General features: G+C 34.8%; 2 protein-coding genes across 6 annotated transcripts; one reads left to right on the top strand and one right to left on the bottom strand.

Moving 5' to 3' along the window:
• Positions 1-325: 325 nt before the first annotated feature.
• Positions 326-8,326, top strand: LOC106769880 (putative E3 ubiquitin-protein ligase LIN-1). 2 transcript variants are annotated; one of them, XM_014655667.2, is made up of 17 exons: positions 326-721; positions 1,318-2,255; positions 2,421-2,481; positions 2,642-3,019; positions 3,099-3,184; positions 3,305-4,585; positions 4,895-5,039; positions 5,124-5,381; positions 5,466-5,775; positions 5,858-5,982; positions 6,074-6,193; positions 6,284-6,409; positions 6,910-7,032; positions 7,121-7,231; positions 7,425-7,568; positions 7,676-7,924; positions 8,020-8,325. In XM_014655667.2, the coding sequence occupies exons 2-17, from the start codon at positions 1,318-1,320 to the stop codon at positions 8,035-8,037; spliced, it is 4,473 nt and encodes a 1,490-aa protein (XP_014511153.1). In that variant the 5' UTR covers positions 326-721; the 3' UTR covers positions 8,038-8,325. The 2 variants fall into 2 exon arrangements, with proteins under 2 accessions (XP_014511153.1, XP_022641074.1); XM_022785353.1 differs by lacking the exon at positions 326-721 and adding an exon at positions 795-944 and having other exon boundaries at positions 8,020-8,326.
• A 2,457-nt stretch (positions 8,327-10,783) lies between these two features.
• On the bottom strand, positions 10,784-13,515 carry LOC106770894 (mitochondrial uncoupling protein 3). Of its 4 annotated transcripts, none has more exons than XM_022785354.1 (4): positions 13,302-13,515; positions 12,976-13,002; positions 12,342-12,837; positions 10,784-11,640 (listed from the first exon to the last, which is right to left on the bottom strand). In XM_022785354.1, the coding sequence occupies exons 3-4, from the start codon at positions 12,714-12,716 to the stop codon at positions 11,098-11,100; spliced, it is 918 nt and encodes a 305-aa protein (XP_022641075.1). In that variant the 5' UTR covers positions 12,717-12,837; positions 12,976-13,002; positions 13,302-13,515; the 3' UTR covers positions 10,784-11,097. The 4 variants fall into 4 exon arrangements, with proteins under 4 accessions (XP_022641075.1, XP_014512223.1, XP_014512222.1 ...); XM_014656737.2 differs by lacking the exon at positions 12,976-13,002 and adding an exon at positions 13,030-13,223; XM_014656736.2 differs by lacking the exon at positions 12,976-13,002 and adding an exon at positions 13,030-13,226.
• Positions 13,516-13,641: the final 126 nt, after the last annotated feature.

Raw genomic sequence — 13,641 nt, forward strand, 5'->3', positions numbered from 1 at the left:
GGAGAGTTAGAAATAGGAAGCATCTAGTTTGTATTATCATGTGACAGTGACACCTCGAAAATGGCTTCTTCACTAACTAAAAGAGGAAAAGAGTGAAAAGTGGAAGAGTAATTTTGGCCATTTACGAGATGTTGCTGGTTTGATCTATTCTAAAGCTAAGAGAATTGTTTGTTTCACTACTTCAACCATGTCAAGTTAAAACCGAAAGGCCAAGGTGTGTCACAGTAATACGTGACTAATCACATATTGTTAATAATTTAAGGATATAATATACCACATTATTATACACGAACCTTAACCTTTGAACAATATAATAATATTATGTTCCTTGGTCCAAATGCCGGCAGGCACAGCTGCTTCAAACTTTGTACAACTTGTATATCGATCATGTATACACGCAAATAGTCTTCTCTGAACTTTCCTCTTGTTCTCGTTGGAACCTTTCTTCCCTACATGGCTTGAACATGTTGGCACATTCCTCGTGTCCATCTCACAGACGCTTCTTCTTTCATCAAAACTCAAGTCAAAGCCTATTGTCAAATACTTTTTGTTTCATCAGAATTTGAGTTGTTGTGCCACCACGAACGAACACGTGCTAGCTTCCTCTCTGTGCCCTACCATTATCTGCTAGAGCCTTGCCATAACCCCATCTGTCATTTCCCAGCTGGAGAATTTTCAGTGTGGTTGAAGAAAAGAAGGGAAAGAGGAACTACAGTCAAAGGTGTGATATATTTGGAAATTTTTTATCTGGGGTTATCATGATCAGGGTTATTCATGCTTAAATTCTTGTTCCGTTTTAGATGTTGACTTGATATGTTATTGTTTTTTGAGTCTTATTCAAAGTGGTGGGTTAAGTCTGTTCGGCAGATGTACTTTTCTGCAGTTTGCTTAATTGGTCAACTTACATGCACAAATGTATATTTCTTGATGGGATATTCAGTAGGGTATGACAGAATTACTTGATTCAAAAGGATTGTAGAAATGCTAAACGTTTTTCTTCATCATTTTCCGTGAGGGATTCCTCATTCATGTCATGTACTCGTTACTTATTGATTTAGAAATACCGGTTGAGGCTTATTCTGAATCCTAGTGTATCCAAATGATGGCTTATTCTGAACATTGACTTCGCCTTTATAGGCTCTTTGCTTTATATCCGTTGTTTTTCCTGAAATTGTTTGGTTGTAACATGAAATCTTATTTGACTATTCTTTTACTTTCTAACTGTCATCGAATTATGGATTTGGTTACTTATGTTAATTTGAATTGCTTCTGATAAAATTCCATTTAAGCTTTCTCTGTTGTGACTGCACCTGACAGATGGCAGGGAACTTCAGATTCACAATGGATCAGAAGGACATTGTTAGATTATTGACTACAACTATAGATAGTTTCATTCAAGATAGGTTAATCAACAAAGAGCAACGAGCCCAGCACAAAGAACAGTGTGCAGAGAGGTTAGCAGCTGAAGAAGGAAGTTGTGATAAGGACAGTGAGGTGGAATACTCTGATCAAGCAGTATTAGCAAATCTGGATTGGGGTATTGAAGCCCTTGAAGAAGCTATCAATACATATAACATGGAAACTAAGCTTGCTAGGCTAGATTATTCAGAGAAGATGTTACAAGTGTGTGCAATGTTGAATCCTAAGCAAAAGACTGCTGGAGTGCCAAACTACTACCTCTCAGCTTGGGCACATCTAAATCTATCCTATTTATGGAAGTTGAGGAACAGCATTCAAAATTGTGTTCTCCATGCTCTTGAGATGTTCATTGTTGACCCCTTTTTTTCACGGATTGATTTTGCTCCTGAACTCTGGACGAACCTGTTTCTTCCACACATGAGCTCAATTGTGGGTTGGTATTCTGAGGAGAGACATAGGCTTATGATGGAAGTGATACCAGACTCGAGTGATTTGTCCTTTACAGCTGATTTTGATCGGTTTTTCAACGAGTCTTTGGTATTTTCTATGAGGCCACATCAGTTAGACAAATTGCAAAAGCTGGAGCAGCTTTATGCAGAATCATTGGATGAAAACACACGGCTATACGCAAAATATTATAAAGATTGCATGAATTCTGATTCCACTTCAGGCAAGAAGGCAGCTCCTATGTTGCCTATTGCTGAGCCACCAAGGACTCCTTTGCATGAGTTGAGTCGGTCTGTTCCTGATTTTGTAAAATTTGGCCCTATCTTGCCCAAGAGTGCGGGGTTCTCTTTGACAACAAGATCTAAAGATGTTGTAAATGAAACAAACAGGTTCGGTTTTAATTTCTTTGAATCTGTGTTCACGTGTCTGTTTGTTTTGCAAATTCAGTACCAAAAAGATTGTTATATTGATAAACTATTTAGCTAAAGAGAATTTTTACAGTTTATATCATTTGAGCCTCATAATATATTTTCTTTCTGGATGTTAAATTTCAGCACAGAGAATTCAACTTCCAGCCAATCAAAGGTTGAGAAATCATCCATATGGGCTGCTAAGGTAATGCAAAGATATATATATATATATATATATATATATATATATATATATATATATATATGTATGTATATGCTAGCTGCTAATAATATAGTTCTTGTCTGTAGATTTAGATTTTAGAGTGAGATTATGTATAGGCCTTATGATAAATTATCACATGCAGGAAAGCATCATTGAGGAGAATGAGAATGAAAATGATTCAGATTCTGAGCTTGATGATGGTTCAGTGGATTCAGATAGAAGAAACAATATTTTATCACCAGGAATGAAGATGGCCAAGGATGAGGATATTGAACTAAAGGCGCCTCTATCAAACCATAAGAATAAGATTCATTCTCCTGATATCTTCTCTCCCTTGGATTCCCCAAAAGCAGGTCCAAATAATTCGTCAACAAATCCTGATACAAACAATAAGAGAGAACCCAAGTATCTTCGCTTACTGTCTACTCGTTTGAGGGACTCAACTACTTCTGACTCTTTATCATCATCATCTCTAGAAATGAGCACGGATCATATGTTGAACTCTGACACAGAAATAAGGGTATACACTAGAATAGTAAATTCCCCTTGTTATTTAATACAATGTTTGCTCAAATGTGTAACGGTTCTTTGGAATGTAGGGCTTGAAGAATATAAAGAGGAAAAACAATAACCAAACACCAAGTATGAATCATGACAGTGGGAATAGCCTAGGACTAAATGACAGGTAATCACCATTTTTTGCATTTATGATATATTCTATGATGTTCTTGTGCTAGTGTTTGGGTTTGTGTCGAGTAAAAACATGATTTTCACTCCCATTGTTGAAATGTCTTTGAGTTTGCAGTTCCCTTTGTGAAAGTGACGAGGAAAATCAAAGCTTCACTATGTTGCCTAAGTTAGAGAAGCTGACAATTGGACCAAAACCACCAAAAGATTTTGTTTGCCCAATCACAGGTCAGATATTTTGTGATCCTGTGACCCTTGAAACAGGCCAGACTTATGAAAGAAAAGCAATTCAAGAATGGCTCAGAACAGGTAACACGACATGCCCCATCACGCGGCAGCCTCTGTCTGCAAATATATTGCCCAAAACAAACTATGTTTTGAAGAGATTGATAACGTCATGGAAAGAACAGAATCCAGAACTGGCGCATGAACTCTCGAATTCTAACACTCCAAGGGGTTCTTCCTGTTCTCCATCTGCAAAAGACTTTCAAATGCTCTCCATTACACATAGAGCAACTGATTCACCAGGACTGAAGAGCAAAGAAAATTATACCAGACAAAGGAGCAACAGATTTATGCGAGTTTCTGTTGCAACATCTCCAACTAGTGTGCTATCTCAAGCTGCAGTTGAAACAATTTTGAATTCCTTGAAACCTTACGTTTCAAGTCTTTCTACCTCAGACAACTTGCAAGAATGTGAAGAAGCAGTGATGGAAATAGCAAGATTATGGAAAGATTCAAAGACAGATCCTCAGATTCATGGCTATTTATCAAAGCCAGCAATCATAAGTGGTTTGGTTGAAATACTTTCAGCTTCTATGAGTAGAGTAGTTTTGAGAACATCAATTTATATACTCTCTGAGTTGATATTTTTAGATGAAAGTGTTGGAGAAACACTTAACAGTGTTGATTCTGATTTTGATTGCTTGGCTGCTCTGCTTAAGAACGGTTTAGCTGAGGCTGCTCTTCTTATTTACCAACTAAGGCCAGTTTTTGCTCAGCTTTTGGCACATGATCTTGTACCATCTCTTGTGCAAGTTATTCAGAATGAAAATGAGGCTTCAAATGATTTTCAGTTAGTAATAGACCCCAAAGATGCTGCCATAGCAATACTTGAGCAGATTTTAATAGGAGGGGATGAATATAGCAGGTCCCTTAATGCTTTGAGTGTTATTTCTGAAAATGGAATTCCATCCTTAGCAAAGTATCTAGAGAGGATGGAGGGAAGGAGGTCTGTTGTTTCCATACTTTTGTGTTGTATGCAAGCTGAAAAGGGTTGCAAGAGTTTGATAGCCAACAGAATTGAATTGTCTCCTGTGCTTGAATTATTTCACGCTGGAAATGACAGTGTGCGAGGCATCTGCGTGGAGTTTCTCTCAGAACTGGTTCAATTGAATAGGTAAGTGTTTATCACAAGCCAAGTCTTATTTTCTATTCTGCTATTTACTCTCAGACCAAAATGCCATTGTTTTAATCATGTTCAATACTTTTTATGTGTATAACTATTAACTAGAGTTCAGTCCCTAGATTCCATCCCTTAGAAAATAATAGAAACATGTTATCGTGCTTTTAGAAGCATCACAACTATGTTCACACTAAACTGGGAAATTAAAGCAACATAATTGCATTTTTAACACAAGATGGTAAATCATCATATTAGTACTATGAAAATGACTATTTAACCAAATTATTTTTTACATCATTACAGAAGGACAGTCTGCAACCAGATATTACAAACAATCAAGGATGAAGGAGCATTTAGTACGATGCATACGTTTCTTGTATATCTTCAGATGGCTCCAATGGAGCATCAACTTGCTGTTGCTAGCCTTCTTCTTCAGATTGATCTTCTGGTTAGCCTTTCGAGATTAATTCTTGTTACTAAGATGTGATTTCCCTGTTTCCTTACTATATTTATTTTTCTGTCAAATCTTCAGGTTGAGCCACGGAAAATGAGCATTTACAGGGAAGAAGCGATAGAGATACTTATAGAAGCACTTTGGCAAAAGGATTTCTCAAATACTCAAATGAAGGCTCTAGATGCTTTACTGTTTCTTATTGGACAAGTAACCACCACTGGAAAGTCATACACTGAAGCTTGGTTGCTCAAGATTGCAGGATTTGATCAACCTTACAATGCTTTACTTAAGGCTGGGCAGTTGGGACAGTATGACAACGATTCAATGGAAACAATGGTTTGGGGCTACGTGGCATTGATTTATGTTTGGGTTCTATTGATAATTGGTTTCTCTCCATCCTAACAGATTTTTATTATGTAGGAGGATGAAAAAAATGCTATGAACTCTTGGCAGAAAAGGGTAGCCTTTGTGCTTTGCAACCATGAAAATGGTTCAATATTTCAAGCTTTGGAAGAATGCCTAAGGAGTAATTCTTTAAAGATGGCAAAATCTTGCCTTGTTCTTGTGGCATGGCTCACACACATGCTCTCTACTCTTCCTGATACCGGCATAAAGGATGTTGCTCGCAAATCTTTGCTTGATGAACTTATAAATATCCTGCAATCATCTAAGAACCTAGAGGAGATGATATTGGCTAGCCTAGCCTTGAAAAGCTTCCTTAGTGATCCAAGTACGTTTATCTAGTATCAGTCGTGGACTTATATATTAGTTCTATACAAAGGATTACTAAATGGAAATGGTCAATGTTTCAGTTACTCAAGAAGCACTTGGAGCTTATGCTAAGAGAATCTATAGAACCATGAGGAAGCTGAAGAGATATTCAACAGTAGCAGTTGATATTATGAAGACCTTACTAAACTTAAACTCTGTTGATGTGGTGAGTTGAATGTAATCTGGAATATAATTCAGTTCAGTTTGTTTAATATATCTGTTTAGAGAAATAACTATTTTTATTATCTATTTTATAGACAGAGTTGTGGAGTTGTAAGGAAGTTGTTGAGTTAGATTTGAGTTCAAATGGCGAGGTCCTTTCTTTGCATTACATGAATGGTCAGGTCTTGAGTGGACACTCTGATGGAACTATCAAGGTAGATTGTCCTAACAACTAGAAACAGTGTGGTTGTGCTCCTATGTCTCACTATTTGTCTTAACAGTGCCACTTGGTATCGTCTTACTAGGTATGGGATGCAAGAAAGAGAATACCAAGAGTGATTCAAGAAACCCGAGAGCACACAAAAGCTGTAACATCGCTATGTTCTTCAGATGATAGACTATACAGCGGTTCCTTAGACAAAACCATTCGGGTAATCTATCTTATCATCGCAAGAAAAATTGCTCTGATACTTGGTTAGCAATATTTTATTTTGTTGCACCCACGAATTACAAATGTAGTTAAGATTTGAGGTGATGAGTTGCTCTTTGTCTGACATGTTCACATCTTTCATCATTACTTGATTTCAAACTTGTTGATAAGCAGCTAAGAATAAATAAAGATACAATTACACACTGCACTATCATATGAGAATTGAAAAAAATAAAGCACCATTTCTCTTGGCAAGGGATAAACTGTCTATCCGAAACTAGATTGTGAGTGAAGTTTACTAGAATAAGTGAACATAAATGAATGCCCTTGACATAATAAAAGCTCTGAATTTGTTATAGTATTGAAAACTGTAAAAGAGAGATGTGATTAACATCTTGCATGAACAGATTTGGATGATTAACTACATAATGCATCTTTTTGTTGACCCTAGCTTAGTTATAGTATCGAATATGCACCACTAATGATGCTGCTGATGTACAGGTTTGGACAATCAAACCAGATGAAATTAAATGTATAGATGTTCATGATGTAAAGGAGCCGGTGTATGAGCTGACAGCCAATGCCAAATTGGCATGCTATGTATCTCAAGGAAGTGGAGTTAAGGCAAGCCTAATAATATGTTTCTTGAACAGCTCAAATTGAAATGTAGTTCCCTCACAAGATAAAATTTAAAAAATTAGAGATGTTACAGGTTTTCAAGTGGTCAGAGGCTCCAAAGCTCATCAATTTCAACAAATATGTGAAATGCCTAGCTGTTGGTGGGGACAAACTGTATTGTGGCTGCTCTGGTTACAGCATCCAGGTAAGAACTTCTTTCAGTACTTCATATTCTAGTGGTGTCTTTACCTGAAACAAACCAACCAACAAAGAAAGCTTAAGCATTGACATCAATGTGCTGTTTTCTTCTACAAAGCAAACCACTTTTGCTACACATGAAAAAAACTTCTCTAGAATCTATTTCCCATCTTAAATATTGTGGGGGTGAATAATTGCAGGAGGTTGACTTATCCAAAAATACATCAAACTCATTCTTCTCTGGAACAAGAAAGTTGTTGGGAAAACAAACCATATACTCCCTTCGAGTTCATGATGATCTCCTCTTTGCTTGTGGTTCTTCAGTTGATGCGACTGCAGGAAAGGTAAATGCCAATTCTATAGTTCTGTGTCACCAAAGTTGTGTTATGGCCATTCATTATAGACATGCACCCTTGCTTGCTGCACTTACTTTTCCATCAATTGATGTCAGATATTTTCACTTTCCTCCAAAATGGTGGTGGGGTCACTCTCAACTGGACTTGACATCCATCGCATAGCCATTAACAGTGACTTCATATTTGCTGGTACAAAATTTGGCACCATTGAGGTTTGGCTGAAAGATAAGCTCACCCGGGTTGCTTCAATCAAAATGGCTGGTGGTCACACAAAGATCACATCTTTAGTATCAGATGCAGATGGTATGATGCTTTTTGTTGGTTCTTCTGATGGCAAGATCCAGGTTAGGCCATGATCACTAGAACAATCATGAGATATCATAAAAATAAAGTTGCTTCTTTCCTGCTAACCCTTTCCCTTCATGGATTCTTGCTGCAGGTTTGGGCTTTGGATTAAGCACGGTCAATGAACAAGTATAATATCCCTTTTTCCAAATGTAAATCAATTGTTGATGAGTTTTTTCTATTTGGGATCCTAACTGATTCTATAGGTTGGCTAGTTAAAAATGAGTTTTTGTTAGATTATACCATCCAAATAAGATATTCTACATCCATGGTCCATGTACAAAAATTGGATTGAATTACAGTAAGTAAAACATCACCTTCCACAACACAAGCATCTCTTTGTTAATACAACCATGAAACCAAAATGAGACATTTTTTAAGTTCTTTTATTTAATCTTTCATATTGTATTTGGTTGGATATTCGTTTTTCTGATTTGGTTGCGGAGCCAAGATCACCATGCCATCTTAGAAGGGTAAACCATTTGTACATTATTTAATACATGTTAAAGATTTCACGTGTGATCTAGTAATTCATGCGCTAACCTTTTGGGAAACTACAATCACAATAATTTGAACTTTATAAGTGTAGTTTCACGTATTATATTAGTAAGTATGGAGATGTAAAAAAAGAACTCATCAGTTTTGGATTGCAACACATGAAATTTTAGCGGTTGCTTTTAGAGAAAACCACAAAAATTTCCCCAAGAACATTTTCCATTGACAAATTTGTGAAGCCGCTTCCAGTCTCTAAGTAGTTGAGAGCTTGATCGAGCATTCCAGCATGGCTGCATGCTGCTAAAACACCCACAATAACCATTTTTAAAGGAGGACCACAATAAATATTTTTAAACCAACACGAGGACCACAATAAACATTTTTAAACCAATATGAAGACTACAATGAATTTTATTTGTAGAAGTCATCAGATATTTGCCAGCTAGCAGTTTTGCCGTTAGCAGAATTAACGCCGTTAGCAAAAAAAGACGCACAGTTTTTGCAAAAAGTAGGACTTTAGTGAATTTTTTAATAGAGGGAGGACCACTTTGAACAAACCCTCCGAAAAGAGGAACCAAAATAGGTATTAAACCTTTTTTTTTTTTTACAACATTTTAACATTATCTCCGTGTCATTATGTGATTGGTCTAGAATTACTTTACTATCAATAATAATAATCATAAACACGATCAATCACATAATGACACGTGATATTAATATATTGTCAAAAAATATCAATCACATAATGACACATAATATTAAAATATTGTCAAAAAATATTATTTTCAAAGTATGTTATCCTAATTTAAAGAGCACTTGACAACTCAAGATTTCTAAAAGAAAATGAATAGTGACTTCAACTCTACCAAATTACGTTTCATTGGAATGGATTTTATTTTAGTATAAAAAAAAAATTAGAAAGATAAAATTATTCAATGATAACTTTATAAAAAAAAAAAACTTTAACCAATGAGGTATCGATCGTTTCTATATTAAATATTACTAGTGAACACACATTTTTTACGATAATACAAATTAATAAAAGTATTATTATTGTTATCATTATGATTATAAAATTAAATATAAATAATTTTTATAATTTCATTGTAAATAATATTTAGTTATTTTGTACATAATTTTTAAACTAAAAAAATTATAAAATTTTAAAAAAAAGTCAACTAAAAAAATAGTTAAATTTTAAAAAATAATCATGTAATATGGATTTATATACAGCTGTTGGTCAAAAGCATTTTTTGTGGGTCAGATGAGTGCTTTTTGGATTTATTGATGGAGTCCACTAACTTATTTGATAAATGTTTTGATTCAAGACGAAGGAATCAATAGAAAAATCAAATTCTTTATCATACAACAGATCTGACTCAATTATTTGATAGAATGAATGAAATTGACATTTCTTAAAATTATATGTTTTGATTCAAACTAATAGTGTATCGTGTATCTCTTCCTTTTCCAGTCAAGATAAAAGAAATAAAATTCAATAAAAAATAAAATTAATAAAATAATTATTTTAATTTAGAAAATATTCATTTAAAAGATAAACTTGAAAAAAAATTATGAACACTAAATAGGGAAATCTATGGTTAATGTGTTGAAATAAATGCTGATAAATTAGTTTATTTGATTTCGGTTTAAATTATATTTACAAATCTCAAACCAACTTCTATCTTTTTTGTGAAATATTGTTTCAAGTGTCTATCAAATTTTCTTAACAAATTTGATCTAAAACTTTAGTTGAACTCTTTAACTCCATACAAAAAAAGGGTGAAAAGATTAGTCCCTGGTTTTAGTCTATAAATTTATGACTATCTAGATAAAAAAAAATTGATTTACTTTTAAAAGCACAAATTAATCTATAACTTTTACAAATAAAGTTAATTCTTAAAAAAAAATATAATTCAATATCAACTAAACGTGAAACACTACCTTCTACATTCTAATGAAAACAATTCCTCAACGAAACACATAGAAAAAGTGACTGTGGAACTTCTTATTCATTCAATAATTTTTTTATAAGTTAAGCTAAATTTTATAATTTCTACAACATTCAAATAATTTAAATTAATTTCATTTTATACTAATTATTTTTTAAAATGTTTATTTAAGTAATATAATCAATTTAAAATTTCTCATAGTTATATATTTCTAATACTATCAAATACAATAAAATTATGCTATTTCAGGTGACAGGTTCCTCAAAGAAGTGAACATGACAGAGCTTACCAAAAATTGTCAAAATATCCACTTTATATCAGACATGATTATATAATTTGGTCTGAATTTTTACAACACCGTTTAATCAAGACCAAAACACTCAACCTTCAATTTTGAAACTTTAGAAGATGAAATGAAATTTTGAATACCTCAATCACTGACTTTGAAAGTTCATGTAAAACCTTCATTTTATCTTGCAAAGTTTCAAAATTGATTGAGGATTAAAAATGATAACTCATAAGAAGCTGGTTCAGATTAAAATAGAAGCAGTATAACACAGTATAATTTAATCCTCTCTTAAAATAGAGGTTTGTAATTTATCCCAAAAAGTTATATACCAATCTAAATGTTGGAAAGATGCAGATCTGAGTGTTAGTACCCTGTAGGCTGTGACTAGTGAATTTATTATGTATGAATGAATGCCACTATAAATCAAAATACCATATTAGAAAGAAGAGAGACCTGCAAATTTTCTAAACTTCTCGTAGGTAACCCAGAACACAAATTGCCATGGGCCAAGCCTTGCCCAAGTGGGGAAAAATCCTTTCCATAATGCTCTTATTCCTTCAACTTTTACTGTCTTTACCAAGCAGTCATAAGAGCTATTATATAAATATTTCCCTTCCCTTTTGGCTGCTTGATTCATCATTCTAGTCTTCACCACATCAGCTGGACAACTTAAAGAAGTTGCAGCTAAACCTGACATGATGGAAGCTAATGTGTGGGCATAAACATTATCATCGGCTATCCTACTTCTAATTACAAATTGTTTAGCATGGTCATAACAGGCAAGTTCTCCCATGTTCACTAGGAAGGCTCTTTGGATATTAGGAAAAACACCCTTCCACAGTCCTCGAAATCCTTCAGCTCGAACAATTTTGTTCAGAGCATCAAATGGCCCCGAATACCGAGGTTGAAGACCTTGGTTCACCCTGTGGCCATCAGCTTGCATCCTCACCTTGACAAGATCGGCAGGGCTGGCTATAATCTATAACAATGAGAGCAGAAAACAGCAGAACATTGTAACTTTGAAACAAAATTAGCATTAAAGGTAATCAGTTAATTAAACCATGTGGCTAAGAGAAGTACTACTCTCAAAAACTTCCCCATGTTACTGTTGTTGGATAATATCATTGTAACATTGTAGTTTATCACAATGCTAAGAAGATAATTCTTCATTTTTATTTGACCTTTTTTATCCTTTATATCTAATGGTTACTAACCTAACTCATAAAACCATCCCATTTCAAAATTTCCGTCTCTCCTAAACGAGACAGGGTGGGTAATTCTGAACGTATCTCTCCATTAGTTCAATATATGAACCCTAAACCTTTAAGTTCTTTGGTTCAGATTGGCTGTGTTATTTCTCTTACATTTGTGGATTTGGTACTATTGACAAGCTCTAAAGCTTAGTAAGCCTAAACTTGACCAAGCTTTAAGCTTGAGGAGAGTGCAAATATAAAGGTAAACCCAGAAACTCGGAAGCATAAATAATATCTGCTCTTCATTCTCAACAACAGAATTCAAAAACAAGAAGCTGTAACTTTTCTACTTTTCCCTCCACAATGAGACTTGTATATTTTATTCTTCATGCTCAAATGAAAAGGTAAAACATTCCAATTACAAATGTTGACCGAGAGAAATACTATGATGAAATACACAACATATTTCAGACCAAACAGTTCTCACCTGAGCCATGACACCAGAGGTTCCACCGACTACAGCCTTGCCAACAATAGAGAATGAACCATTATCAGCAGAAACCACACTTCTCAGGTGCTCGTACCCAACAATTCGAATAGGCGTGTAGAACAGGTGTCTAATAATTGCTGGAGACAGGCCACTGTAAAGGCCAACAACACCTTGTTCACGAACAATGCCCAAACCTACTCGATATGCACTAGTGGGACGACTCGATGAAAGTGATTCGCCATGCAGTTGGAGTCTTGTTTTGATCAAGTCTATGGGGAAAGTCGTGGTCTCAGCCACCATAGCTGAGAACGATGTTAGTAAGACCTTTGTCTGAGCAGTATCAACTCCACCATGTTCATGGCCTGATTTCATTTGGGTACATTCAAGAAAGACCCAACTCACCAGAAGGCGGTTCAAGGATTCCAGTGACTGTCACTACAGATGAAATATTTTCACTGCAATGTTTCTTCCAACACACCGACAAGTGCTATACCTAACAAAAACCCAATCACCAACATAAATTCACATTGCATTGTCACAGCATATAAAACAATTGTTTTTCTTTCCACCAGTATTCTCCTTTTGCACAATTTTCTTTAAATATGAACACCACTTTCGCAAGAATTCTAACCTTAGTTCAACACATCCGACCTGAACCCTAAACCAAAGAAAAAAAAAAACTTACTGGTAATTCCGGTGATGGCCATAGTCAATCGGGGACTAGCAAGGACTATGAAGCCGTGAAATTGTTATCAATTCAGATCTATGAACTAAGAAAATGAACATTGCCGAGAAAGTTTGTGCATCCTCATCCATTGCAGTGAGAGATACAGAAAGCTTCTGTGTTCTAATGAAGACTTTGGGTTTCATCCTTATATACTACTAGAAATAACAATGCGATCAAGGTAAGGTTTTTAAATCAATGACCAAAACACAGAACAAACACATCTAACGTACCTATTCATCAGCAATCCACGATTAGATTCTAATTTTCCTCAGCCATTCGGAGCAGTCGATGATGACACGGTTCAGTTCTATCAGCACCCAGAAAAAAGCCCATAGATAAATGAAAGAAAATTCACGTACATGTACATGTACTTGTACATCAATAATAACTCATACATGTATACGTATTTATACCCTTATACATCTAGACATGGTACCATACACATAGTATTTGATTCTTAGCTTCTTTAACATATGCATTTTTTTACTTCAGTCTTAATTTGTTGATAGAAAAGCAATGCATACATATGGAAGTGGAATTTGGATCTTTATTTGAATAAAAATATTTTAA

This window comes from Vigna radiata, chromosome 8 (genome assembly GCF_000741045.1).
Source record: "Vigna radiata var. radiata cultivar VC1973A chromosome 8, Vradiata_ver6, whole genome shotgun sequence".
NCBI classification, from domain to species: domain Eukaryota; kingdom Viridiplantae; phylum Streptophyta; class Magnoliopsida; order Fabales; family Fabaceae; genus Vigna; species Vigna radiata.